The sequence below is a fragment of the Dreissena polymorpha genome, chromosome 5 (assembly GCF_020536995.1).
Source record: "Dreissena polymorpha isolate Duluth1 chromosome 5, UMN_Dpol_1.0, whole genome shotgun sequence".
Taxonomy (NCBI): Eukaryota; Metazoa; Mollusca; class Bivalvia; order Myida; family Dreissenidae; genus Dreissena; species Dreissena polymorpha.
The window spans coordinates 57,031,004-57,057,245 of NC_068359.1; the positions used below are offsets into that span (position 1 = coordinate 57,031,004).

Genomic DNA, 26,242 nt, shown 5'->3' on the forward strand with positions numbered 1-26,242 from the left:
AAATGGTTTCCGGATGATAACTCAAGAATGCTTACGCCTAGGATCTTGAAACTTCATAGGTACATTGATCATGACTCGCAGATGAAATAATGATGAAACTTGACCAGGATGTTTGTCTGGATAATATCAAGGTCAAGTTTGACATTTGGTAAAGATTGAATGAACCGACTCCACTCAGGTGAGCGAACTAGGGCCATCTTGGCCCTCTCTGTATTTTTTAAAGATAGTCTTATGAATGACCTTACCCCACATTAAACCCCCCCTCTCAATTCCCCCCACCCAACCCCAAAAGAATATTTTTTTCTTTGAAACATGGTTAAAAAAAACCACAGCAAATATTTATTTACTTTATTTTTGAAGGACCGTCCAAACTTCCCACCCAAGCTATTGCTATCAAACTTGAAATAAAATCTTATTACTTTGTTTTATGTCTTTACAAATGTTCAATAGATTGTGATTGTGGAAAATATACCTGAACAATTACCTTGACCTTATTGAATAATTTGAACAATTACCCCATGATGGCTTACGTTATACTGTCAAGCACTCGAATAGTTGAGCCCGCTGTCCTCTGACAGCTCTTGTGTATTTTACCAAACCACATTTAGTGTTGAAATTACTGCTAGTGCTATAAGGAACATTGCTTTTTTATGCCCCTGAAGGGTGGCATATAGTTTTTGAACTGTCCGTGAGTCTGTCCGTCTGTCTGTCTCTGTCTGTCCATCAGTATATCTGTCCGAAAACTTTAACATTGGTCATAACTTTTGCAATATTGAAGATAGCAACTTGATATTAAGCATGCATGTGTATCTCATGGAGCTGCACATTTTGAGTGGTGAAAGGTAAAGGTCAAATATATGGCATCAAAGTAGCGCAGAAGAGGGCATTGTGTTTGTGACAAACACATCTCTTGTTTATGTGTTAACTTTATTTTATGAACTATTTGATGATTTTATTTTACTGTAAATGGATCTTTAAATAAAAAGTATCATCAAAGTTTGACAGGGTTATTTGGGGTCATGCTCTCTGTTGGTGGTTTGTGAATGCTGAATCATACCTTATATGTTTATATTTAACAAACATATTTTAGGCTTATTAATACAATCATCACCAGAACTGAAGTATACCAATAAAACTCTATGCTCTGTGAAAATGGGGTTTAATGAATGAAAGTAAAGTGTCGTTCCAGATTAGCTTGTGCAGTCTGCAAAGGCTAATCAGGGACAACACTTTCCGCTTTTATAGTATCATTCATATACAGAAAGTCTCTTCTTTGCAAAAATCCAGTTTAAAAAGTGTCTTCCCTGGTTAGCCTGTGCGGACTGCACAGGCTAATCTGGTTGGGACGAAACATTAAGCACATGCACTAAACCCCTTTTTCACAGAGCACAGCTCAATTATATTTGTGCTATACTAATTGTTCACTGACCTTTGTAGATGACTTCAATGCAGTCGAGACTGGCAAGTTTTCAAAAGGGATGCCTTTGTCATGCGAATGTGCCCTGGAGAAATGTCATTGGCCGGAGACGTCCTATAAAGATGCAGGCTCCTGTAAAACAGAAGACCCCTGTCCGGCTCATCACCAGCTCAGCAAGCTTACTGGCGGTAATCAGATTTGTTGCAACCATTTATCAAAAAGTCACTACAACGGAGAGCCCATATGGGGAGCATGCATGTTTTACAAACAGCCCTTGTTAGATTTCAAATGCGTCAAAATGCGTTTATAAGGGGTAAAGGGTTAAGGGGCAAAAGGTTAACCACTCTTAAAGCCACATTTACAATGTTTGAAACTTGGTCATAAGGTTTACCTTTTCAATATCTAGATTTTGGGACATGTCCATAAAAAAACTAGGTCAACTTGTCAGGCCTTAAGAAAGCCTTGTTACCAGTCTAAAGGTCACATTTATGATTTAAGTTTGGTGAACTTGTGCTGTGGTCTTTCTACATTCATGAACATATATTTACCAACCAGGTAAATGTTCACCACTTTTTAACTTTCAGTGCCTATTGCAAACTCCACTCTTTATGTAGTGAAACTGTCTGTATACACATGTAGATCATCTAGCTAACTTAAAAAGATTTATCTTACGGTTGCCTTTGGAGTTGGTCTTTCAAAGGTCAAGGTAATTTTGCTTCAAAATGAATAACAGCAAACAGGTTGTTTCAGGTCAATATATTTAGACCAATCTTCACCAATCTTAATGAAACTTACAATATATCGCCCATTGGTGCAATCAGGTTCCATGTTCCTTCTTATTTTAATGTCACAATGTACCTTTTTGCACCAATGGAGCAAACTATCAAACTTGCATGGAGGCCTAGTTAAGGATTAGTTTAAACCTATTTAATTTAGCTCAATTGCATCTAAAGCCTATCGATTATTGAACGCTCTCGAGTCTGTTTCAAGGGACTAAGATCCAGTAATTAATGTCTTAGTCGGTGAGCTAAAGAACGCTCCCACAGAGGGGATAGAACCAGTGACCTTCTGGTTGCTAGGCGGACATCATATCCACTGCGCCATGGCAACCAGTTTAGGATTGTATATGGGGTGTATAGGGGAAGACCTATCATGGGAGTCGGCTTAAGGTCAAGGTTACTATTACTAATATAAGCATTATCGGAATACCACCATTAAACGACCACTGCAGTTAGCACATGCGAATCAGGGACAACACTTTTGATTTTACCCTAGAACATGCAATAAAATTTAAAACACATGGTAGCATAATGTTATTAAAACACTGTAGTATATTGAACGAAGCAAACCGCTACTAAGTGCACTCTGAAAATAGGATTGTTTAATACAATGCTTCCTTTTAACAAATTATCTATGGATATTTAAGTGAAGTGTATGCACAATGTGCAATTTGAGAAGGTATTGACTAAGTATCTTGGCTAAGAAGAGACTTCCTAAAATAAAATAATACCTCTTAACAAGAAAATGTCGTCCTTGATTAGCCTTTGCGGACTTAACAGGCTGATGTGGAATGACACTTAACGCACATGATCTTAGCCATGTATTCCCAGAACAAGGCTCACATGTTTATTTCTCCCTGACAGAGTGTGAGCCGTGCCCCTGGTACGCTGACAAGGACCAACCGGGCTGCTGGCCCTGTGTCATTAATGTTACACTTCTGAGGTGAGTGAGACTTTGTCCAAATGATGCTTTCAAAAACGATTGTCATATCCAAATGATGTGCAATCTGTAACATAATCCAGACATCATATTGGAATATCTTGTGCTTAGCTGTTGAAACTGTTTTCTATTTCAGAGCATGTGGCTTTATTTGTTATTATGTCCCCCACCCTATAGTGGGGGACATATTGTTTTTGCACTGTCTGTTGGTTTGGTCAAACTTTAACATTGGCCATAACTTTTGCAATATTGAAAATAGCAACTTCATATTTGGCATGCATGTGTATCTCATGGAGCTGCACATTTTGAGTGGTGGAAGGTCAAGGTCAATGTCATCCTTCAAGGTCAAAGTTCAAAAAAACTTAAAGCGGCGCAGAAGGGGACATAGTGTTTCTGACAAACACATTTCTTGTTTTTTAAATGAAAATGGTAATGAAAGATGGATGATTTGTGTTAAAATTTGGAAACATGTAACAAAGCCAAGGATGATCATTAGGTGACATTGCTGTGTTTTTTTAAGAATGACACAGCAATATAAACCTTGTTGTGCTTTACTTGTCTTTACATGTACACAGCTACCAGCATATTTTAAATAAGACATAAGTAGTTAACACTTTCCATCTCTGAAGCTAAGTGAAAATGGGAGTTACTCGCAGCCTGTTCAGATTTTATGCTGTTTGCTGCTCATCAGTATTTAAAGGTTGGAAATGAAGCCTTGAAAACTTGAATCTAGTGAATCTAGTATGAAAGGTCTTTAATTAAATGTAATTTTCTAAGGGACTACAAATGTGTCAAAATGCGTATCTAAGTGGTAATGGGCTAAGAGCCCAGATCGTACAGAAATGTGATATATGTATAAATAAATTGTTGTGTTTTCTATCGTTGATAGGTTGGGTCGTCCTGACCCCGATGCTCGTGTCAGATTGACAGCAACGCTCAGCACAACTACCACAGTGTCTCAAACATCGCCTATGGTTGAGAAAGATAACGTATCTAAAGAAAGCAAGTCCCGTATGTGTTATATATAACCCTGGCCAAGATTTCTTAATAAAGAAAACGTATTTTTAACCAGGTTTTCCGAAGGAAAAAACTGGTTATTAGATTGGCGAATGCGGGCGGGCTGGCTGGCTGGCTGGCTGGCGGGCTGGCTGGCTGGCTGGCGGGCTGGCGGAATAAGCTTGTCCGGGCCATAACTATGTGGTTCATTGTCAGATTTTAAAATCATTTGGCACATTTGTTCACCATCATTGGACGGTGTGTCGCGCGAAATAATTACGTCGATATCTCCAAGGTCAAGGTCACACTTTGAGTTCAAAGGTCAAAAATGGCCATAAATGAGCTTGTCCGAGCCATAACTATGTCGTTCATCGTCAGATTTTAAAATCATTTGGCACATTTGTTCACCATCATTGGACGGTGTGTCGCGCGAAATAATTACGTCGATATCTCCAAGGTCAAGGTCACACTTTGAGTTCAAAGGTCAAAAATGGCCATAAATGAGCTTGTCCTGGCCATAACTATGTCATTCATTGTGAGATTTTAAAATCATTTGGCACATTTGTTCACCATCATGGGACGGTGTGTCCCACGAAAGAATCACGTCAATATCTCCAATGTCAAGGTCGCCACGACTAAAAATAGATTTAAAAAAAAAAAAACTTACAAAGGGGGTTAATTTTTTTTGGTCATTTCAAAAGTTCAGTTTGAGTTTTCTCCCTTTATCAGATTTTTTTTTCACAATGAAAACCTGGTTTTGTGACAATTTTGTCCCTTGTTCAAAGTTGTATTATTCAAATGTATGGTTACAATTTTCACTTTTCAAAACTGTGTAAAGACAATTGCATATGTAAAGAATTGATTGACCTATTGTCATAATTTAAAAATTGTCTTATGTTGTGTTTAAAAATTGAAATAAGAATTTTTATGGATGAAAGCAAAGCTTAAAAAGATTAAAGTAATCAAGATGTACATTTATAACTGTGTGTATGTAAAACATCTCTGGTTTAATTGTATGGTAGCATTTAATATTGTTTATCTGTATTTTGTTTCTTTTCCAGATGGACATGAGCCCTTTTATGGTATCAACACAACTATTGTCTCGGTTTCAGTGCTGGGAACACTTGTGTAAGTGTTGGATGTTATTTGTCTGTGTCCATTCACATGACGCAGGCGTACGGGTTTGAAATTCGTAACAAAATTGTCTGCATTTATGCTCACCTGAGGGCAAAATGAGTGCTCATGGTTACCCTTTTTAGCTCACCTGAGCGATAGCTCGGGGTGAGCTATTGTGATCACTCAGCGTCCGGCGTCCGTCCGTCCGTCTGTCTGTCTGTCTGTAAACAATTTGTAAACATCTTCTTCTACTAAACCATTGAGCCAATTTCAACTAAATTTCATGTGGAGCATCCCTAGGTCATGGGACAAAAGAATTGTTAAAAAAAATTTGATCACATAACCAAGATGGCCGCCATGACCATATATGGTAAAAACCTTAAAAAATCTTCTTGTCAGAAACCGCTCATCAGATTTTCAAAAAATTTCACATGGATGACCTTTGAAGGCTCCCCTGAAAAAGTTGTTCAAAGAAATTTGATTCGTCAAAAAACATGGCCGCAGGAGCTCGTTGAACTTTGCATGTTTATTCGTTTTTGCCTATTTTGTGAAAACTTTCAAAAATCTTCCACATTTTTTGTCCGATCCTTTCCAAATTTGCACAGTGTCTTTATATCAATGAGGACACGAACCCTACAAAAAATGAGCATTATTGGTCCATGAAGTACAGAATTACCTCCCCTCGAATTGAGAAAACGGTGTTTATGCAATAAAGTCCAAATTTTTCATCCAATTCTTTCCAAACTTGTAAGGATTTAGCATGGTTCAAACAAGGGAAACAACTACGGTTTATGCATGTTCTTTTTATTACAGATTTGCCTCCCTTTAATTCATTCAAAATCTCATTTTACAGCAGAGATTCCAAATCTGACCTGTAAATGAGCCCCATATTTACTGCCAGTGCTAGGTTACCTTTTCCCATTTGATCATTCTTAAGTATTGGTCTTGTAATGCTGCTACTGCTTCTGCTACTGCTTCTGCTACTGCTACTGCTACTACTACTACTACTACTACTACTACTACTACTACTACTACTACTTCTACTACTACTACTACTACTACTACAACTACTATTACTACTACTACTACTACTACTACTACTACTACTACTACTACTACTACTACTACTACTACTACACCACCACCACCACCACCACCACCATTCACAGTGACAAAAAACGTATTCACACAATGGCTGCTACTACAACTTATAGCCCATATAGGGGGGCATGCATGTTTTACAAACAGCCCTTGTTTCTATGGGATTTTAACCACAACTGTTCATGTTTATCTCCGACACATATTTTTAGGTCACCTGTCATGAAGTGACACAGTGAGCTTATGTGATCGTGTGATGTCCGGCGTCTGTTGTGCGTGCCTGCGTGTGTCCGTGCGTCCGTCCGTCAACAATTTGTTTGTGTAGACAGTAGAGGTCACAGTTTGCATCCAATCTTGATGAAATTTGGTCAAAATGTTTATCTTGATGAAATCCGGTTTGGGATTGTATTTGGGTCATCTGGGGTCAAAAACAAAGTCACTAGGTCAAATAATAGAACAACCTTCTGTAGACAATAGAGGTCACAGTTTTCATCCAATCTTTATGAAATTTGGTCAGAATGTTTATCTTGATGAAATCTGGGTTGGGATTTTATTTGGGTCATCTGGGGTCAAAAACTAGGTCACTAGGTCAAATAATAGAAAAACCTTGTGTAGACATTAGAGATCACAGTTTTCATCCAACCTTTATGAAATTTGGTCAGAATTCTTGATGAAATCTGGGTGGGATTGTATTAGGGTCATCTGGGGTAAAAATCAAGGTCAAATAAATAGAAAAACCTTGTGTTGACAATAGAGGTCACAGTTTTCATCCAATATTTATGAACTGTGGTCAGAATGTTTATCTTGATGAAATCTGGATTGGGATTGTATTTGGGTGATCTAGAGTCAGGAACTAGGTCACTAGGTCAAATCATAGAAAAACAATGTGTAGACAATAGAGGTCATAGTTTTCATCTGATCTTAATGAGTCAGGTGAGCGATTCAGGGCCATCATGGCCCTCTTGTTGATTGACATTTGTCCATCATCTGCTGTCCTTTAACATTCACTTTGTGCACACTTTTGAAACCTCATTATTGTTATTAGTCCCCTACCGGTTTCACCGGAGGGGACTTATGGTTTTGTCTCTGTCCGTCACACTTTTCTGGATCCTGCGATAGCTTTCAAAGTTCTGAATATATTTTTTCATGAAACTTGGAACATGGATAGATGGCAATATGGACATTATGCACGTCATTTCATTTCGTTCTTACGTAAAAAATTATGGTTGCTATGGCAACAAATAGACTAGAAATACTGCTGAAAATGGTGTTTTTTCTGGATCCTTTGATAACTTTTAGAGTTCTTAATATTTTTTCATGAAAAAAACATGTAGGAACAAAATGAAATGACGTGCATAATGTCCATATTGCACTCTATCCATGTTCCAAGTTTCATGAAAAAATATTTAGAACTTTTAAACTAATCGCAGGATCCAGAAAAGTGTGACGGACGGAGACAAAACCATAAGTCCCCTCCGGTGAAACCGGTAGGGGACTAAAAAAAATCTGACAATGGTGGAACTGGTAGGGGACTTGTATTGCTTGACAATAGTCTTGTTATAATATCTCTTTTACGTGTAATAATGTTTCCCTTTTGATTAGAAATCTAGCTGCTGGGCATAATGGTATTTTAAGGATCAATTTTTGTTTGTCCTGCATCCTCAATTTTTTAGCGAATTTTGGGAAAAAAGTATACTTTTACAATTGTGAATATAGCCGAATTCGGCTATAAAATCGGGCCAAAAAAGCCCTGATTTTTCATAACTAATTTTTATGCTCCCCCAAAATTTATTTTGGGGGGAGCATATAGTCGCCGCTTCGTCTGGACATCCGTGTGTCCGTCCGTCCGTGCACAATTTTTGTCCGGGCTATTTCTCAGCAACTAATGATCGGAATTCAATAAAACTTTATGGTAAGCTTCAATATCAAGAGGAGATGTGCATATTATCATCGGGTTCTGGTCGGATGATTTTTCACAGAGTTATGGCCCTTTGAACTTTTCTATAAAAATATTGTTGTCCCCAAGACGTTTCCTTTTATCTGAATATATAGTGCAATATTGTGACAAAAAAACTTTGGGGAGCATCACCTGTCTCCGACGGTTTCTTGTTTTTAAATGTTCGGGTGTTAAGAAAAACATGGCCACTAGGGGACAGGGCAATGTTCCATGTATTGTAATATTAATATCATTAGAACTCTTTAAAAAAATTGTATTATTTGCATGAACTAAGTGAGAAGGGCTTACTCTGCCATTCGCCAAATTAGCCAATGGCTACAAAAAATCCATTTGTCTGTAAGGATTTCTACATAATCACCCATAAAATATCCTTAATAATAAGAATTAAAACATAAAAGGTATATTTGGCTACACAATTTTTTGAGCCAGAGGGAGCCCTGGTGAGTCAAAGCAAGGTTCTGGTCTATTGAAAAACATGGCCACCAAAGGCATAGGGAAGTTTTCCATAAATGGCTATAATGAATTCTCTGACCCACTTATCTTGAAACTTGCTGTGAAAAGGGGGTTTAATGCATGTGTGTAAAGTGCTGTCCCAGATTAGCCTGTGCAGTCCAAATTTGTTTCCAAACTAAATTTTGCTAAGAAGAGACTTTCCTGAAAAAAAATAATCATAAAGCGGAAAGTGTCTCAGATGAGCCTGTGCGGACTGCACAGGCTAATCTGGGATGATACATTACACACATGCATTAAACCCCTTTTTCACAGAACACGTCCCATTTTTATCAGTATATTCTTTTACATCATTTTAATGAAATAACAAATTGGTCAGTGAAGCAAAATTTGCCGTTGACAATGCTCACATACTGTGATTTAACATGAGTGTGAATAGTCGACTGTTTCATGTTCTTTGTATCAATACCATCCAGGTATCTGTACTATAAGTATACCAGTCTACAAACAAGGTGCGCGCTTCCGCATATGAGTATTCGGCCGTTCAAAAAATTGACCTACGGTTTAGCGTTCACGCCGTCGAACGCATTAAGCAATATAACTCGTTTTTTTTTCACTATTTCTTTACTTGCAAAAAATACTTGTGGCTTATAATTACCGTGCAATCTTTTTTTCTCGCATTTTGCGAGTGTGCGAGTGTTAATTTCGAGCCCTGTGTATATGCGTGGATTACACAGGATTTAAATGCCTCATGCCTACGGTAATTCAGTCTTATTTGTTTCATATATAGGACATGATTGTTCGTCAGGATCTTGAATTCGTCCATCGGTCGAAGGACGAAAAAGACGAAAATTAATGTCTGACGAATAATAATGGTTTCACAGTAGCTATAAGATTATACGTTTTTCAGATAAAAATATGGTTATATTACATGGAAAACAAGGCGTATAATATTGTATTAAAGATATCATGGTTTACTGGTTTTATGTCTGTCAATTTTATCAGTCTATGCTGTTGTTTGAGGCTTGTATTAAATTATAAATATTTATATTGTTATTTTCAGGCTTATTCTCGGGCTTATTCTCATATTCTGCTTCGTCTGCAGACGTCACAAAGTGTGTCAACAACTCAGCGACTATTTCTCCAAAGGTATCTGACACAAAATTTATATTGGTGATGATCAAAGTGTTACCCATAGATGGATTGTTTTTTGGGGGCAATTGCACTTTACCGTTACGTACGTAAGCGCAACACCTAACACAACACCTAATAATTCGGGATGGGAATGATATCAGAAATCGGTATCCGGATAACCATATCCCCTATCCGAATATATCCGGATATCCGTATTCTTTTTTATGTAAACTACATAAGGCTGTTACCATCATCACAACAATGTTAATACGTTAATGTGCACTGTTTACAGAATAACAAACAATATAATGCATTAATATGATTTCTTTATTTCAATTATTTATAATAACAATATCAAAGTCGCAAAATACGCTATTTCGTTTAAAAAAACAACACACATCCTAAAACGCAAACAAAAGCTTATTACGATATAAACTGTACATTCTACATGCATTAAATACATTCAGTTTAATTTCATTTGTATTTTCTAAGATGCACTGACCTATGGTTCTTGTTTATGAAAATAATTGCATCGACTAAGTCGCTATTGAGTATGTTCCTTAGCTTGGTAAGTACCAAGCCGGCCGACGAGAACACGCGCTTAGACAGACCCGATGTTGCCGAAATTGCCAGAATACTTTGGGCGACATATGCCAGCTTGGGAAATCGCAATTTGTATACTCTTTTTTTGACAGATAAATATTGATTGACCAATTGAAAAACTGTTATTTGATTGGGCAGAGATAGTTTTTCCATACTGTTGCAACTGTCGATTGAAGCCAAGTAGCCAATTGGTGTCAATAATCGGGAAGTAAGGACCATAAAACTAAACACGGAGGCGCAAGTTGACAATGATGCAACTCGGCCATTATCATCAAGGTGATCGAGAACAGGCTGGGGCACTCGCTTAGCAACAACCGTTTAACGGATTTGTGTCAGTCTGTCAACGATGTCTGGTATACAGATTAACGTCAAAATATACGAAATGGTTCATAATAACCATGGTAATATCGTTTAATCAAGTATTCGGATCCTCTTTTACGATTCGGATACTTGACCAGTATTCGGATATCCGGATAATCGTTACCATCCCTACTAATAATCCTTTTAACCAATATATTTCCTTAGTATCTGGGGCTACCGCCCCCAAACCCCCGCTTTGTCGATAATGGTAAACAACTGCGTACTGGTAAAGTGCAATCTAGCCATTTTTATCTATTAAAAACGCACATCACTATAACTTTTGCAACCTAGTATCCAAATATATTACATGTTTTATAGGTGAAATGATCTATATTTGCCTGTCTCTTGACAATACTTATAATGGGAAGACCATATTGATTGGCAGGGCGGGCAGATTGGCAGCTGTGAAGTTTTTATAGAGTTTTCACCAAACTTTCCCGAAATGTTTGTTGACATAAAATGGAGACCCAATGCAGTCTTATAATCAGCCAATTAGCACTAGGCTCTTGGGGTAATTTCACATTTATCTCTTTCCCCCATAAGAAGCAAAGTGATAATGGCTTTTGCAACCAGCATAAAACCAGAACAGCCTGCAAGTAACTCGCAGCCTGTTCAGGTTTTTTGCTGTTTGCTGTTCATCAGTAATTAAGGTTTGGAAATAAAAAGCTTTAAAACTTCAATTTAGTAAGAAAGTTATTTAATAAAATGCAACTTTCTAAGGGACTACAAATGTGTCAAAATACGTATCTAAGTGGTAAAGGGTTAACATGCACTACTTTTCAAAGAAAAATGAGAGCTATACTTCATGTACTTGTGTCGGCTTTGCCACTGGTGAAAGTTTTTTTATAAAGTCAAATAACTTTAACACTATCAAAGATAATTAACTCAAACTTGCAATACTTTTTTATTGCAACAAGACAATCGTGTAATATAAGGTGCATAACTCTGTCAGCATTATTTTTAGAGTAATGCCCCTTTTTATACTTAAACAATTGAAAATTTGGTTCAGTTTTATGTTTAGGTCCACTTTATTCCCAAAGTATCAAAGCTATTGCTTTCATTCTTGCAACACTTACTAACTATCATGGGGACTGTGCAGGCAAAGTTATGTAACTCTGACTGGCATTTTGACAGAATTATGGCCCCTTTTATACTTAGAAAATGAAAAAATTTGGTTAAGTTTTTGTGTTTTGGTCCATTTTACTCCTAAAGTATCATAGCTATTGCTTTCAGACTTCAGAACACTCACTTATTATCATAAGGAGACTTTACTTGACCAGTATTCGGATATCCGGATAATCGTTACCATCCCTACTAATAATCCTTTTAACCAATATATTTCCTTAGTATCTGGGGCTACCGCCCCCAAACCCCCGCTTTGTCGATAATGGTAAACAACTGCGTACTGGTAAAGTGCAATCTAGCCATTTTTATCTATTAAAAACGCACATCACTATAACTTTTGCAACCTAGTATCCAAATATATTACATGTTTTATAGGTGAAATGATCTATATTTGCCTGTCTCTTGACAATACTTATAATGGGAAGACCATATTGATTGGCAGGGCGGGCAGATTGGCAGCTGTGAAGTTTTTATAGAGTTTTCACCAAACTTTCCCGAAATGTTTGTTGACATAAAATGGAGACCCAATGCAGTCTTATAATCAGCCAATTAGCACTAGGCTCTTGGGGTAATTTCACATTTATCTCTTTCCCCCATAAGAAGCAAAGTGATAATGGCTTTTGCAACCAGCATAAAACCAGAACAGCCTGCAAGTAACTCGCAGCCTGTTCAGGTTTTTTGCTGTTTGCTGTTCATCAGTAATTAAGGTTTGGAAATAAAAAGCTTTAAAACTTCAATTTAGTAAGAAAGTTATTTAATAAAATGCAACTTTCTAAGGGACTACAAATGTGTCAAAATACGTATCTAAGTGGTAAAGGGTTAACATGCACTACTTTTCAAAGAAAAATGAGAGCTATACTTCATGTACTTGTGTCGGCTTTGCCACTGGTGAAAGTTTTTTTATAAAGTCAAATAACTTTAACACTATCAAAGATAATTAACTCAAACTTGCAATACTTTTTTATTGCAACAAGACAATTGTGTAATATAAGGTGCATAACTCTGTCAGCATTATTTTTAGAGTAATGCCCCTTTTTATACTTAAACAATTGAAAATTTGGTTCAGTTTTATGTTTAGGTCCACTTTATTCCCAAAGTATCAAAGCTATTGCTTTCATTCTTGCAACACTTACTAACTATCATGGGGACTGTGCAGGCAAAGTTATGTAACTCTGACTGGCATTTTGACAGAATTATGGCCCCTTTTATACTTAGAAAATGAAAAAATTTGGTTAAGTTTTTGTGTTTTAGTCCATTTTACTCCTAAAGTATCATAGCTATTGCTTTCAGACTTCAGAACACTCACTTATTATCATAAGGAGACTGTATAGGACAAGTTGCATAACTCTGGTTGGCATTTTGACGGAATTATGGCCCTTTTTTTTACTTAGTAACTTTGAACATTTTGTTAAATTTTGTGTTTAGATGCACTTTCTTCTAAGGTATCAAGGCTATTGCTTTCAAACTTTTATGCTTTCTTACTATCAAGAGGGTACTGTACCTGGAAAGTTGAATTTAACCTTGACCTTTGAATGACCTTGAATCTCAAGGTCAAATAAATAAATTTTGCTTAAATTGCCATAACTTCTTTATTTAGGATCAGATTTGATTTATACTTTGACAAACCACAATGGACTCCACCCAAACCATCCCCCAGGTCCCACCCCAGAATCCCCCCCCCCAAAAAAAAAACTTTATAACTTTTGCAATATTGAAAATAGCTACTTGATATTTGGCATGAATGTGTACCTTATGGAGCTGCACATTTTGAATGATGGAAAGTCAAGGTCATCCTTCGAGGTCAAAGGTCAAATATATGGCATCTGTCTGTCCGTCGAAAACTTTAACATTGGTCATAACTTATGCAATATTGAAGATAGCAACTTGATATTTTGCATGCATGTGTATCTCATGAAGCTGCACATTTTGAGTGGTAAGAGGTTAAGGTCAAGGTCATCCTTAAAGGTCAAGGTCAAATTTTGCATTATTGAAGATATCAACTTGATATTTGGCATGCATGTGATTCTCATGGAGCTGCACATTTTGAGTGGTAAGAGGTTAAGGTCAAGGTCATCCTTAAAGGTCAAGGTCAAAGGTCAAATTTTGCATTATTGAAGATAGCAACTTGATATTTGGCATGCATGTGATTCTCATGGAGCTGCACATTTTGAGTGGTGAAAGGTCAAGGTCGTCCTCTAAGGTCAAAGGTCAAATATATGGCGTCTGTCAGTCCGACCGAAAACTTTAACATTGGTCATAACTTTTGCAATTTTGAAGATAGCAACTTGATATTTGGCATTCATGTGTATCTCATGGAGCTGCACATTTTGAGTGGTGAAAGGTCAAGGTCATCCTTCAAGGTCAAAGGTAAAAATTTGCAATATTTAAGATAGAAAGACGATATCTGGCATGCATGCGTATTTCATGGAGCTGCACATTTTGAGTGGTGAAATGTCAAGGTCATCCTTCAAGGTCAAAGGTCAAATTTTGCAATATTGAAGATAGCAACTCGATATTTGGCATGCATTAATATCTCATGGACCACATTTTGAGTGGTGAAAGGTCAAGGTCAAAGTTATCCTTCAAGGTCAAATATATGGCTTCAAAGCGGCGCAGTAGGGGGCATTTTTTTTCATTCATTTGTTTCATATTTTTAACAATTTGTAAAACATGGTACATAAAGCATATATTACACATAAAATAAGTTTTATCTGCTGATGGCATAAGAAATGGCAAACCAATTAATTAAAATAGCATCATAGTTGATAACTCAAGCAAACAAAGATACAGGTTTCTAAATATTCAATAAATTATATAACTTAATCTAAAAATTTGAGACAGTAAAATAATAATACTGTTATTGGTAAATAAATGTTATATATATATATATATATATGTGTGTGTACTAAAAATTGAAACCATGTCACAAACATTAAAATACAATAGATAGCACAAAAAGGAAGCAAATCCTTATTTCCATTGTGGTCCTTAATAAATTTAATGTAGTTGACCTAGAAACAACAACTAATTAAAACTAGAAAAAACTCAAATAGTAGCAAGCATTGTGTTTCACGAACACAGCTCTTACAACACTTTCAACACTTATCTGACATACCACAATGGACTCCACCCAAACCATCCTCCAGGCCCCATCTCAGAATCCCCCCCCCCCCCCTCCTGATTTTTTTTTCTTCTTATTTTTAGCCCGACTATTATATATGTAATATATATAGTAGAGCTATCCTACTCACCTTGGCGTCTGCGTGCAAATGTTAGAGTTTTGGTACTACCCCAAATATTTTCTTTGTCCCTTGACATATTGCATTCATATTTTGCATACTTGTTTACCAACTAACCCCAACCTATAAACAAGAGCAGACAACTCTATCAAGCATTTTGTCATAATAATGGCCCCTTTTCCACTTAGAATATGCAGCAAATGTTAAAGTTTTTGTACTACCCCATTTATTTTCATTGTCCCTTGACATATTGCTTTCATATTTTGCATACTTGTTTACCAACATGACCCCAATCTATAAACAAGAGCAGACAACTCTATCAAGCATGTTGTCATAATTATTGCCCATTTTAGGCATATTATGGATAAATCTATGTTAAAGTTTGCGTACTACCCCAAATATTTCCTATATCCTTTGACATATTGCTTTTATATGTTGCATACTTGTTTACCAACATGACCCCAACCTATAAACAAGAGCAGACCACTGTATCAATCATTTTTACATAATTATGGTCCCTTTTAAACTTAGATAATTGAACATTTTGCTTAAATTGCCATAACTTCTTTATTTATGATCACATTTTATTATTACTTTGACAAAACAACACTTACCTGAATACCACAATGGATTCCACCCAAACAATACCCCTACCCAGAATCCCTTCCCCCCCAACCTCCCCCCCTCATTTTTTTAAACATCATCTTATAAATTACCCCACCCCACATTATACCCCCCTCTCAACCCCACCCCCCTACCCCCCCTCCCTACCCCCCTACCCCCACCCCAATTTTTTTAAACATCATCTAATAAATTACCCCACCCCACATTATACCCCCTTCTCACCCCCACCCCCCCCTACCCCCCCCTACCCCCCCCCCCCCCAATTTTTTTAAACATCATCTAATAAATTACCATACCCCACATTATACCCCCCCTCTCACCCCCCCCCCCCCCCCCCCCCTACCCTCCTCCCCCTCTTTTATTTTTGAAAGATCGTCTCATAAATTATTTAATATGAACAATTTCCCCATGATGGCTTACGTTATAAGGTCAAGCACTCGAATAGTCGAGCGCGCTGTCCTCTGACAGCTCTTGTTTAAATATCATCTAATAAATGACCACACACCCACATTATTCCCCCTCTCCACTCCCCACACACAAAAATATTTTATTTTTGAAAGACCGTCCAACCATCACACTCAAGCTATTGCTATCAAACTTGAAACATAATCTTATTAGGTTGCTTTATGTGTTTACAAATTTTCAATAGATTGTGGAAAATATACCTGAACTCAGAATCGTCTATAATGTACCACTTCTTTAAAACATAAGCGATCAATACGTTTCAATTATGGTCGTCTTCCAGTTAGAATAAGACTATATTACCTTGACCTTATTGAATATGAACAATTTCCCCATTATACTGGCAAGCACTCAAAAAGTCGAGCGCGCTGTCTTCTGACAGCTCTTGTTTATTAAACAAATCATCATTTTTAGTTGTTCGCTTGTGGACAACTATTATTAAGGTTTGTAGCATGCGTTGCAAGTCGGTCTGCTCTTTACTATGCTAAGAACGATAACCACCGCATCTGGCTGTTTATACTTCACCACTGGTACACTGCAGACAGTGAGTGTGTGTATGTAATCAATAGTGTTTAACAGCTTGTGTGACAACATTTTCCAGTTTGTCATTGAAATCTGTACGTATTGGCTGCTTTCTGGGAAAACGGGGCTTAATGCATGTCAATAAAGTGGTGTCCCAGATTAGCCTGTGCGCACTGAGTAGCCTGTGCAATGCGCACAAGCTAATCAAGGACAACACTTTCTGATTTTATGGTGTTTTTCGTTTAAAGACAGTCTCTGGTACTGGGATGACAATTAATGCATATGCATTAAGCCCTGTTTTCCCAAAATGAACCTTAAATTATCTTTTCTATTTATGATTTGAAAAAAAAGGATAAAAGTGATAATAACTTCAAAGTTACCTCGCTGAGAAGGCAAATAAACAAAATCACTTTTAAATCAAATAAACAACCAATGAGTTCTACATCTAAATTTTTACCTTGTGGCATTTTTAGTAAACATCTAAAAGGGACCTTTTCACAGTTTGTCATTAAATGCTTAATATTGATAAATGTAAACATTTGATCTTAAAAGCTCCATTAAAAAAAAACAAGAATAAAATTAAAGAAACAAAAAAAGTTACCCTCAACTGGGCTCCAACCACTGACCTTTGGAATAAAAGTCTATCGTTTAGACCACTTGGCCATCCGTGCTCATACAATGAGAGACGATTTTATACTTTATATAAGCAATCCTCGTAGTATGAACAAATATAACGACAACAAAGGAACTCTCCAAATTATTAAATCGTTTAATTTTGTCAATTTACCAAAACGTGAAAAGTTCCCTTTAATGTTTTCAGACTTGCAAATTGAGTTCAATACACTGTCAGATCTTACATCATGAATAAAATACATGTTTAGTGGTTTCCTGTTAGCCTGGGGCCAGTAGATTTAAGCCCAGGAAACTCAATTTCAAAAATTGATAACAGTTGGGCTAAAAAGCAGGGCAACTAGCTTTTTCAAAGCTTGAACAACTCAATCCAATTAAACATAGAATACAAATTGGTGACTGTGGATCAATTAGGCCTAGGAAATGATTCAATTCCGGCTCACAACAAGACATCATGCACTAAACGTTTGTCATATCGGCAAAACTGTTGCTCAATAATTTAAAGAAAAAAGATCAAGTATTAGATACACATAACACAACATGTACATGATTCTAGGCATGTTATTCTTTAGCAAGGCAACCAAAATTCTTAAGATGGTTGCCAGTGCAGCAACCAATTGTGAAAAAAAGAGACATATTGTTGTTATTTTGTCTAAGTTATCACTATTACATAAATATGAGGATAAACAGTGCACAAACATCTCAACCTGTGCTTTAAGACGCACTCTTTACATGTTCGAATGGGTTTTGTTCATTTCAAACTTGCGATATAAAAAGCTATAACATAATTTTGAAAACTGAGTTGCGTCTAAGATTATGCAATAGCGAACATTTTCAGTGCCTGCAGCGCTTTGATTGCTCTATAAATTCTACAGTTTTCAAAAAAAAAGTTCACCAAACTTTTTGAAAAAGTTTGTTTACCTTTAATGGAGGGCCATTTATATAGCCAGCCATTTTGCACCATGTATTTTAGAGTTATTGCGCTTTATTTACCCAAAATGTGATAATTTGATTATTAAAGAACTTTTGAAAATGTTTATTGACATTAAATGGAGGAATTACTATATAACCAGCCAATGTGATTCAGTCTCTTCTGAGTAATTGCACTTTCTTTATACAAAAAACTTGACATTTGTGGTGTGCACTTTTTTCCTCATTCAGTTTTTATCAAATCTTAACAAAACTTTCTGCAAATCTTTCTTGTCTTATGTGAATGATAAATGTGATAACGAGGCAAAGAGCACCACTGGCATTTCAGATTTATTGTCCTTCGCTCATAGAAAAATGGCAATATTCGCTGATATAGATCTTTGAAATCATTCTCTTTTCACCAAATCTTTACCAAAGTCTTTGGCGGAGGGTTCTTTTTTATGCTGGCTAATATTTCTGCGCATGACCTTGTTCATTTAAGATCAAGATTGCAAAAACACCTTATTTTGAAAACATCAATTATTGAGGGTTGCTATTTGCATTATAGAATCAATTTTTCTCTGTGTCTTAAAATTGAGAAATTTCCACATCTGAAGAACTGTCACTCAGTATAGCACTGCAAAACAAAATGGCCTATACTCAGTACAACGGTATAACGGTGGAGGTTTGTTAATATAACTTGATAGGTTCTCATGAAAACAAATTGAATATAAATTGCTGATGTAACTTGATAGGTTCTCATGAAAACAAATTGAATATAAATTTCTATGTAACTTGATAGCTTCTCATGAAAACAAATTGAATATAAATTTCTGATGTAACTTGATAGGTTCTCATGAAAACAAATTGAATATAAATTGCTGATGCAACTTGATAGGTTCTCATGAAAACAAATTGAATATAAATTGCTGATGTAACTTGATAGGTTCTCATGAAAACAAATTGAATATAAATGGCTGATGCAACTTTCATTCAGGCCCTGTATTTTACACAATATTTTCTCTCTGTGTTTCTTCAGGCCCATCCCAAGGTTCAGCACAAGACTTGCTGTCTCCACAAACACGAACACCAACCACTCCTACAATTAATGACGGCCATAGTAACCTTGTTAACATGAGAGCTTCATCAACGACTAATGCTCTTCAGAACAGAGAAGCTCAATCTTTGCCCGTTGAAGCCAGACCAAAGGTTCATAACTCAACAAATGTTCCAACTCCATGCAGAGGTTCTCTAATTAACCAAGGGCAGATAAATGGGGCCAATGCTTCCATCGGACATAATACATATAGTAGTTCGCCAATCAATCATGATTCAGCACTTGAACCCTTGTTACCATTGAACCCAGATGAAACCCTAGCCAAGTCAACACTATATCCAGACCTTTCTGGGTTTCTAAATACTACAGGTAGTACCAGTAACCATGGGAAGGTTGCTCTTCGACAATTGGATGAGTTTTACAGAATTTATCAACCTTTAAATACTGAGATTTCTATGAGAGAAGATACGATTGGTGACACCCTGTCTGAAGACCATGGCATTGATGATGGCAGGATGCATACAGGGTCAAACAGCGTGAGAGTGGCAGCAGTCTCTGATGAAGTGAGCACTAACAGAACCAGGGATCTGAAGGCAATTGGTGTAGAACCGAACAGGAAGGAGACAATGCAAAAGTCCAAGTTTAGCTCTGGATTGCAGTCTAATAACAAGAAATGTAAGGGTAACAATGAGGATAATGGAAATGACAATGCAAGAGCTGGTGTTGGGTCAACAATTAACTTTAATGCGCCTATAAACAACTCTGTCATTAACATTAATATTGATGGTGGGGCAGTTAGGATAGGTGGAGAAGAGAAATTGGGGAGGCGCCAATGGCAGAGATTGCAAGGAAGGACAGCAACTGCTACCACGATTATTGAAGCATCTTGCAACAATATGGACAAAGGAATCAGTGAATTTCAAAGTGGATGTGAAAATGTTGAGAGCGGTGAGGCTGAAAGTAATGACTATAATATTAGCGTCGTTAAAAGGAATAATATATCTTTCTCGGATGAAGCAAGTGAGGAAGAGCATTCCTGTGAAGAGTCTACTGATTCAGCATCAGTAGAAGATGATGAAAAGAAGTTGAAAATCGAGAAAAAGGATCCACCAGTTGTTGCTGATCGACCAGTTGGTGTTGTTGGTAAGTTATCTTAAATTGTTGGGTTAAAGAAGTGGATAAGTAAGAGACCTAGAGGTTTGTGAATTTCTAGGAGTCTAATCATGACGGTCTGTCTGCATGAACATAGGAATTAACACAAGTTGTCATTTCATTGCTTGGTTTATTGAGCACGATCAGGAATTTTGTTATTCAGCCTTTTCAAGCTTGCTAAAAAAATCCTGAGCAGGGTTCATAAATCATGGTATGAAAAGACAATCTTTTTTGATCACATGCTTTTAAATTCGCAAAGAAAATTTAAATTTAGATAAAAGTCTTGATGAAAAATTGAAAGTTGTTTGCATTACATTACTTAAGTTGACATTGCATTGTCATTTAAGCAAAATTATTTAATACTATTGGTCTTTCAAACAAAAAGCAGCCAATTAAACACTTAAAAAGCTACCTTACACATGTTAAATATGAAAAATATTTGTAATAATTATATTCAGGGCTTTTTTCAGCTTTTTGGGAAGATAGCCCAAGGCTTTGAAATTGGGAATTTTATCAGCATTTTCAAGAAATTGGGAAAATAAATTGAGATTTATAACTAAATAAATTAGTTCAGCATCTTTAATCTCAAACACCACAAACACCATCATGATCAACAGTTTTCCACATAATAAGCTCACACAAAGTCTTCAGTCACATCAGGCACCATTTAATTAGGAGTCTTTTTCATGTAAAATTTTGAATTGTGCGACATCTTTGTTTTCCATTTAGCCCAATCACAAAACGCTTGAATTTCATCGCAAATATTATAAGAACCTGAACAACACGGAGAATATCGTGCACACGAATAATGCCAACGTTATCCAAATCGAGGTTTAGTCTAAACCTGGTACGAGACCTATTGGACTGCGCTTTGTTAAAAAGCGAAACAGCTGATGTCATTAGTGTTTTTTTCCCAATTGGGAATTTTTAAGCAAATTTTGGTAAAAAGTATACTTTTTGCGATTGGGAATATAGCTGAATTTCGGCTACAAAATAGGGCAAAAAAGCACCTGATATTACAAAGACAATAAGTGAAGAGCAAACTTTTTCCACATGTATCAAACAAGTTATTTGAAACTATAAACACGTCATTGCAGAGTTCAGGAATTTTTTAGTTATCGAATATTTGTCAAGCGTGCTTATACATTCCTTTTTCGAAATCATGGTCTAAAATGACAAAAGTGTCAGATCTTTTTTTATCTATTTAAAAAAAGTTTAGAAAGTTAGTATTTATGTAAACATCAAGTTAAACCTGGAGAGTCCTTTTGATTGCATTTCAGTTTACTTTACATGAAATGGTCATTTCAGCAAAATAATGCAATACCAAACAAAGAGTAGCCACTTAAATCCTTATAAACCAGTGTTACACATGTTAAAGAAACAGATCAAAACGGTTATATATATCTTAGAAAGCAATGCGTAGCATGTGAAAAACTGCTATTCATTTAAGGAACAAACTGCTTCCACATGCCTCTAGTGTTTGATTTGAATTTTGAAATATGTCGTTGCCATGAAGAGTTGAGTAATGTGACCTTTAATATAGGCATTTTTGCCATTTAAAATTACAAATCTGTGAAACACTACTCTTAAACATTTGAATTTAAACATGCAATAGGGCATAACATTGAAGTTAACATGTGCAAAACACACACATTTCATGCACAGAAATGTATTTATTCCATGTGCCCATAAACTAAGCTTATTAGCCATGAGCACGTGTGCAGTGTCTGTGACAAAATGGTGCAGAGATATTTTAAAGTTAGTGACAAAGCTCTTGATTTCATATGTGCCAATATAGACCTTTTAACATAATTTTCACCATTATTAAGAAAAGGAACTCAATTAAATTTGTTTTGTACCAAACCAAAGAAGTTGCCCTTCTAGTAAATGAAATGTTTGAAGCAGGACTTTTATATATGAAATATATAGTAAGTGGAGCTATGCTACTCACCCCGGCGTGAGCGTGCAGATGTTAAAGTTTGCATACCACCCAAAATATTTCCTATAAACAAGAGCAGACAACTGTATCAAGCATTTTGTAAGAATTATGGCCCTTTTTAGCTCATCTATTTTTTGAAAAAAAATTATGAGCTATTGTCATCACCTTGGCGTCGGCGTCGGCGTTGGCGTTGGCGTCGGCGTCCGGTTAAGTTTTGCGTTTAGGTCCACTTTTCTCAGAAAGTATCAATGCTATTGCATTCAAACTTGGTACACTTACTTACTATCATGAGGGGACTGGGCAGGCAAAGTTAGATAACTCTGGCGTGCATTTTGACAGAATTATGTGCCCTTTTTATACTTAAAAAATTGAAAATTTTGGTTAAGTTTTGCGTTTAGTTCCACTTTTCTCAGTAAGTATCAATGCTATTGCATTCAAACTTGGTACACTTACTAACTATCATGAGGGGACTGGGCAGGCAAAGAAAGATAACTCTGGCGTGCATTTTGACAGAATTATGTGCCCTTTTTATACTTAGAAAATTGACAATTTTGGTTAAGTTTTGTGTTTAGGTCCATTTTATTCCTTAAGCATCAAAGCTATTGCTTTCATACTTGCAACACTTACTAACTATCATAAGGGGACTGTGCAGGCAAAGTAATGTAACTCTGACTGGCATTTTGACAGAATTATGTGCCCTTTTTATACTTAGAAAATTGAAAATTTGATTAAGTTTTGTGTTTAGGTCCACTTTATTCCTACAGTATCAAAGCTATTGCTTTCATACTTGCAAGATTTATGAACTATCATAAGGGGACCGTGCAGGCAAAGTTATGTAACTCTGACTGGCATTTGGACGGAATTATGGGGCCTTTATACTTAGAAAATTGAAAATTTGGTTAAAATTTATGTTTTGGTCCACTTTACCCCTAAAGTATCATAGATATTGCTTTCATACTTGGAACACTCACAAACTATCATAAGGGTACAGTAAAAGGACAAGTTGCATAACTCTGGTTGTCATTGTTACGGAATTATGGCCCTTTTTTGACTTAGTAACTTTTAATATATGGTTAAATTTTGTGTTTCGATCCACTTTACTTCTTAAGTATCAAGGCTATTGCTTTCAAACTTCAAATACTTACATGCTATCATGAGGTTACTGTACCTGGCAACTTGAATTTTACCATGACCTTTGAATGACCTTGACTCTCAAGGTCAAATTATTAAATTTTGCTAAAATTGCCATAACTTCTTTATTTATGATTAGATTTGATTAATACTTTGACAAAACTACTCTTACCTGACATACCACAATAGACTCCACCCAAACCATCCCCCGTGCCCTCCCCCCCCTCCCCCCTCCCCCCTCCGCCCCCCTTAATTTTTTTTTTTTTTTTTTTTTTTTTTAAGATCATCTCACAAATGACCACCACACCATCACACTATACCCCCCCCACCCCCCCCCACCCCAACCCCCCCCCATTTTTTTTTTTTTTTTTTTTTTTTTTTTTTTTTTTTTAAGATCATCTCACAAATTACCACCACACCCTCACACTATACCCCCCCCTCCCATTTTTATTTTTAAAACTGTTATGTTTGAAATACCGTCCAACCATCGCACCCAAACCCCCCCCCCCCCCCCCATCGCCCCCCCAACCCCCCCCCCCCCCCCCCCCCCCCCCCCCCCCCCCCCGATTTTTTTTTTTTTTTTCGCTTTTTTGGAAGATAATGTAATAAATGTCCACAACCCCACACTATACACCCCTCTTCACTCCACTCCTCCCTCCTTTGTGATTGAAAATGAGAGTCCCTTCACCTTTAAAAAGAAAATAGATGAGCGGTCTGCACCCGCAAGGCGGTGCTCTTGTTTTCACTTAGAATATGCATATTATTGAAAAATCTATGTTAAAGTTTGCGTACCACCTACAATATTTTCAATGTCCCTTGACATATTGCTTTCATATTTTGCAAACTTTTTAACCAACATGACCCCAAGCTATAAACAAGAGCAGACAACTGTATCAAGCATTTTGTAAGAATTATGGCCCTTTTTCCATTTAGAATATGCAAATTATTGATAAATCTATGTTAAAGTTTGCGTACCACCTCAAATATTTTCAATGTCCCTTGCAGGGCTTAACACTAACTTTTTTTTCAACTAGCCCGTTTGGGCTAGTAAATGCAGAACCTACTAGCCCGGACCAATCTTTCATGTGCCCGACCCAAGTATTATCAAAACCTTTATATTTATCATTCAACTTGTATTTTCTTGTGCCTGGAGATGCGCAATTATGATTCAATCATTCTTATTAGCTTGCCTTACTAATGCTAGCCTAATGAATTCAATATTCATCTACTTAATAAAAGTATTATTATATGATAAGTATTCTGTAATTGTCAAATGAATTACAATGTAATAAAGACGTCATGGTATCATTTCTTTTCTTTTAATCAGAACTTTCAAAACTTTAAACATTAACAACGTAATATGAGTATTTTGAGTAACATCTTGATGTTTGACTAGATAAACATGGCACAAAAAAAGAGAACATGGTCACAAACTGGAAAGTTTCAATATACTTGTCTTTGTCACACTTCACACATAATACTGAATCAGCATAATAAACAACAAGGAGAGACCAATATATTAATGTTAGACTAGAAAACATAAATCACTAAAAAACATAATCAACAACAAGCTTCTAAATACATGTCTTATTCACACTTTGTACACATAATACTGAATCAATGTAATTGACGAACATTTCTGTTCCTATAAGATCATCTCCTCGGGATCATCAAAGTCTGGTCGTCTTGCCCTCTGTCCACCATGCCACCACACAGCAAGAGCCCTTTCAGCGTTGTAGTCTGAAGGTTGTGGACCCTGGAGTGTGATTGTCATGAAGTAATTCAGCATTTTAATGTTCAAGCTGGCCCTCCAATCTGACTTGATGCGTGCCATTGCTGAAAATCCTCTCTCGCACACAGCACTTGAAACAGGAATGCACAAAATAATCTCCACCAACATAATTACATTTTTGAAGGTCTCTTTTAAGTTGGGATTGGTGAAGAGCCTGTTGTAGAATTCTTGAACACTCATGTTTCTAGGTTGTTTTCTCATATGCACTTTCAGGGCCGGCCATTCAGACTTCTTCAGTTGCCCAATATCACACCCTAATCTGTTAAGCACTGGGGCATAGTACTCGCAAAGAGTTGTAACCTCACTCTCTCCAAAGACGGCAATTTCCTGTTCCCTCTCAGTAAGATTGACCGGATAGAACTCTTGCATATCCTTCAGAATGTTACCGGAGTCAATATCGCCCATCCTCTGGTTGATGTGGTCGATGACGAGGTCGATGAGGGAGTTCTGACGCTCTTTCAATCTGTGTGGAGTCAATGTTGGCTTACTGAGTTGTACTCCAAGAAACTTGCCATTATCATCAATTGTGTCTAGAAACTTTTGAAGCTTTTCACCAGGCCTTTGCTTCTGCGCCACCAGCTATAAGCACGCTGTTTCCAAGGCCTCCAATGCTTCTGGAAGGCCAGACCTATCTTCCTGAAACTTCAATGAGAGCTCGCTCAAAACAGAAAGTACATCTTTCAGGAAATGCATGTAATGCAGAAGATTGTAGGATTTCAGATGCTTAAGAATGTTTTTTGCACGGCTCTGAACATCAACTGTGCCAATTTTGCTCTCCACAGTGTTTTCAAAATGAGCTACAAATACACA

The 26,242-nt window shown here is 36.7% G+C and overlaps 1 protein-coding gene across 5 annotated transcripts in view; it reads left to right on the plus strand.

Moving 5' to 3' along the window:
• The window catches only part of LOC127830974 (uncharacterized), a 357,196-nt gene that overhangs the window by 317,093 nt on the left and 13,861 nt on the right, over positions 1 to 26,242 (plus strand). For 2 of the 5 annotated variants that reach the window (XM_052355923.1, XM_052355925.1), the window contains exons 7-11: positions 3,061 to 3,139; positions 4,026 to 4,147; positions 5,194 to 5,260; positions 9,817 to 9,902; positions 19,401 to 20,561. In XM_052355923.1, the coding sequence (XP_052211883.1) occupies positions 3,061 to 3,139; positions 4,026 to 4,147; positions 5,194 to 5,260; positions 9,817 to 9,902; positions 19,401 to 20,561 (1,515 nt within the window). Of the gene's footprint in view, positions 1 to 1,437; positions 1,606 to 3,060; positions 3,140 to 4,025; positions 4,148 to 5,193; positions 5,261 to 9,816; positions 9,903 to 19,400; positions 20,562 to 26,242 lie in introns of all 5 variants that reach the window. The other 3 variants (XM_052355926.1, XM_052355927.1, XM_052355922.1) reach the window with 2 other exon arrangements.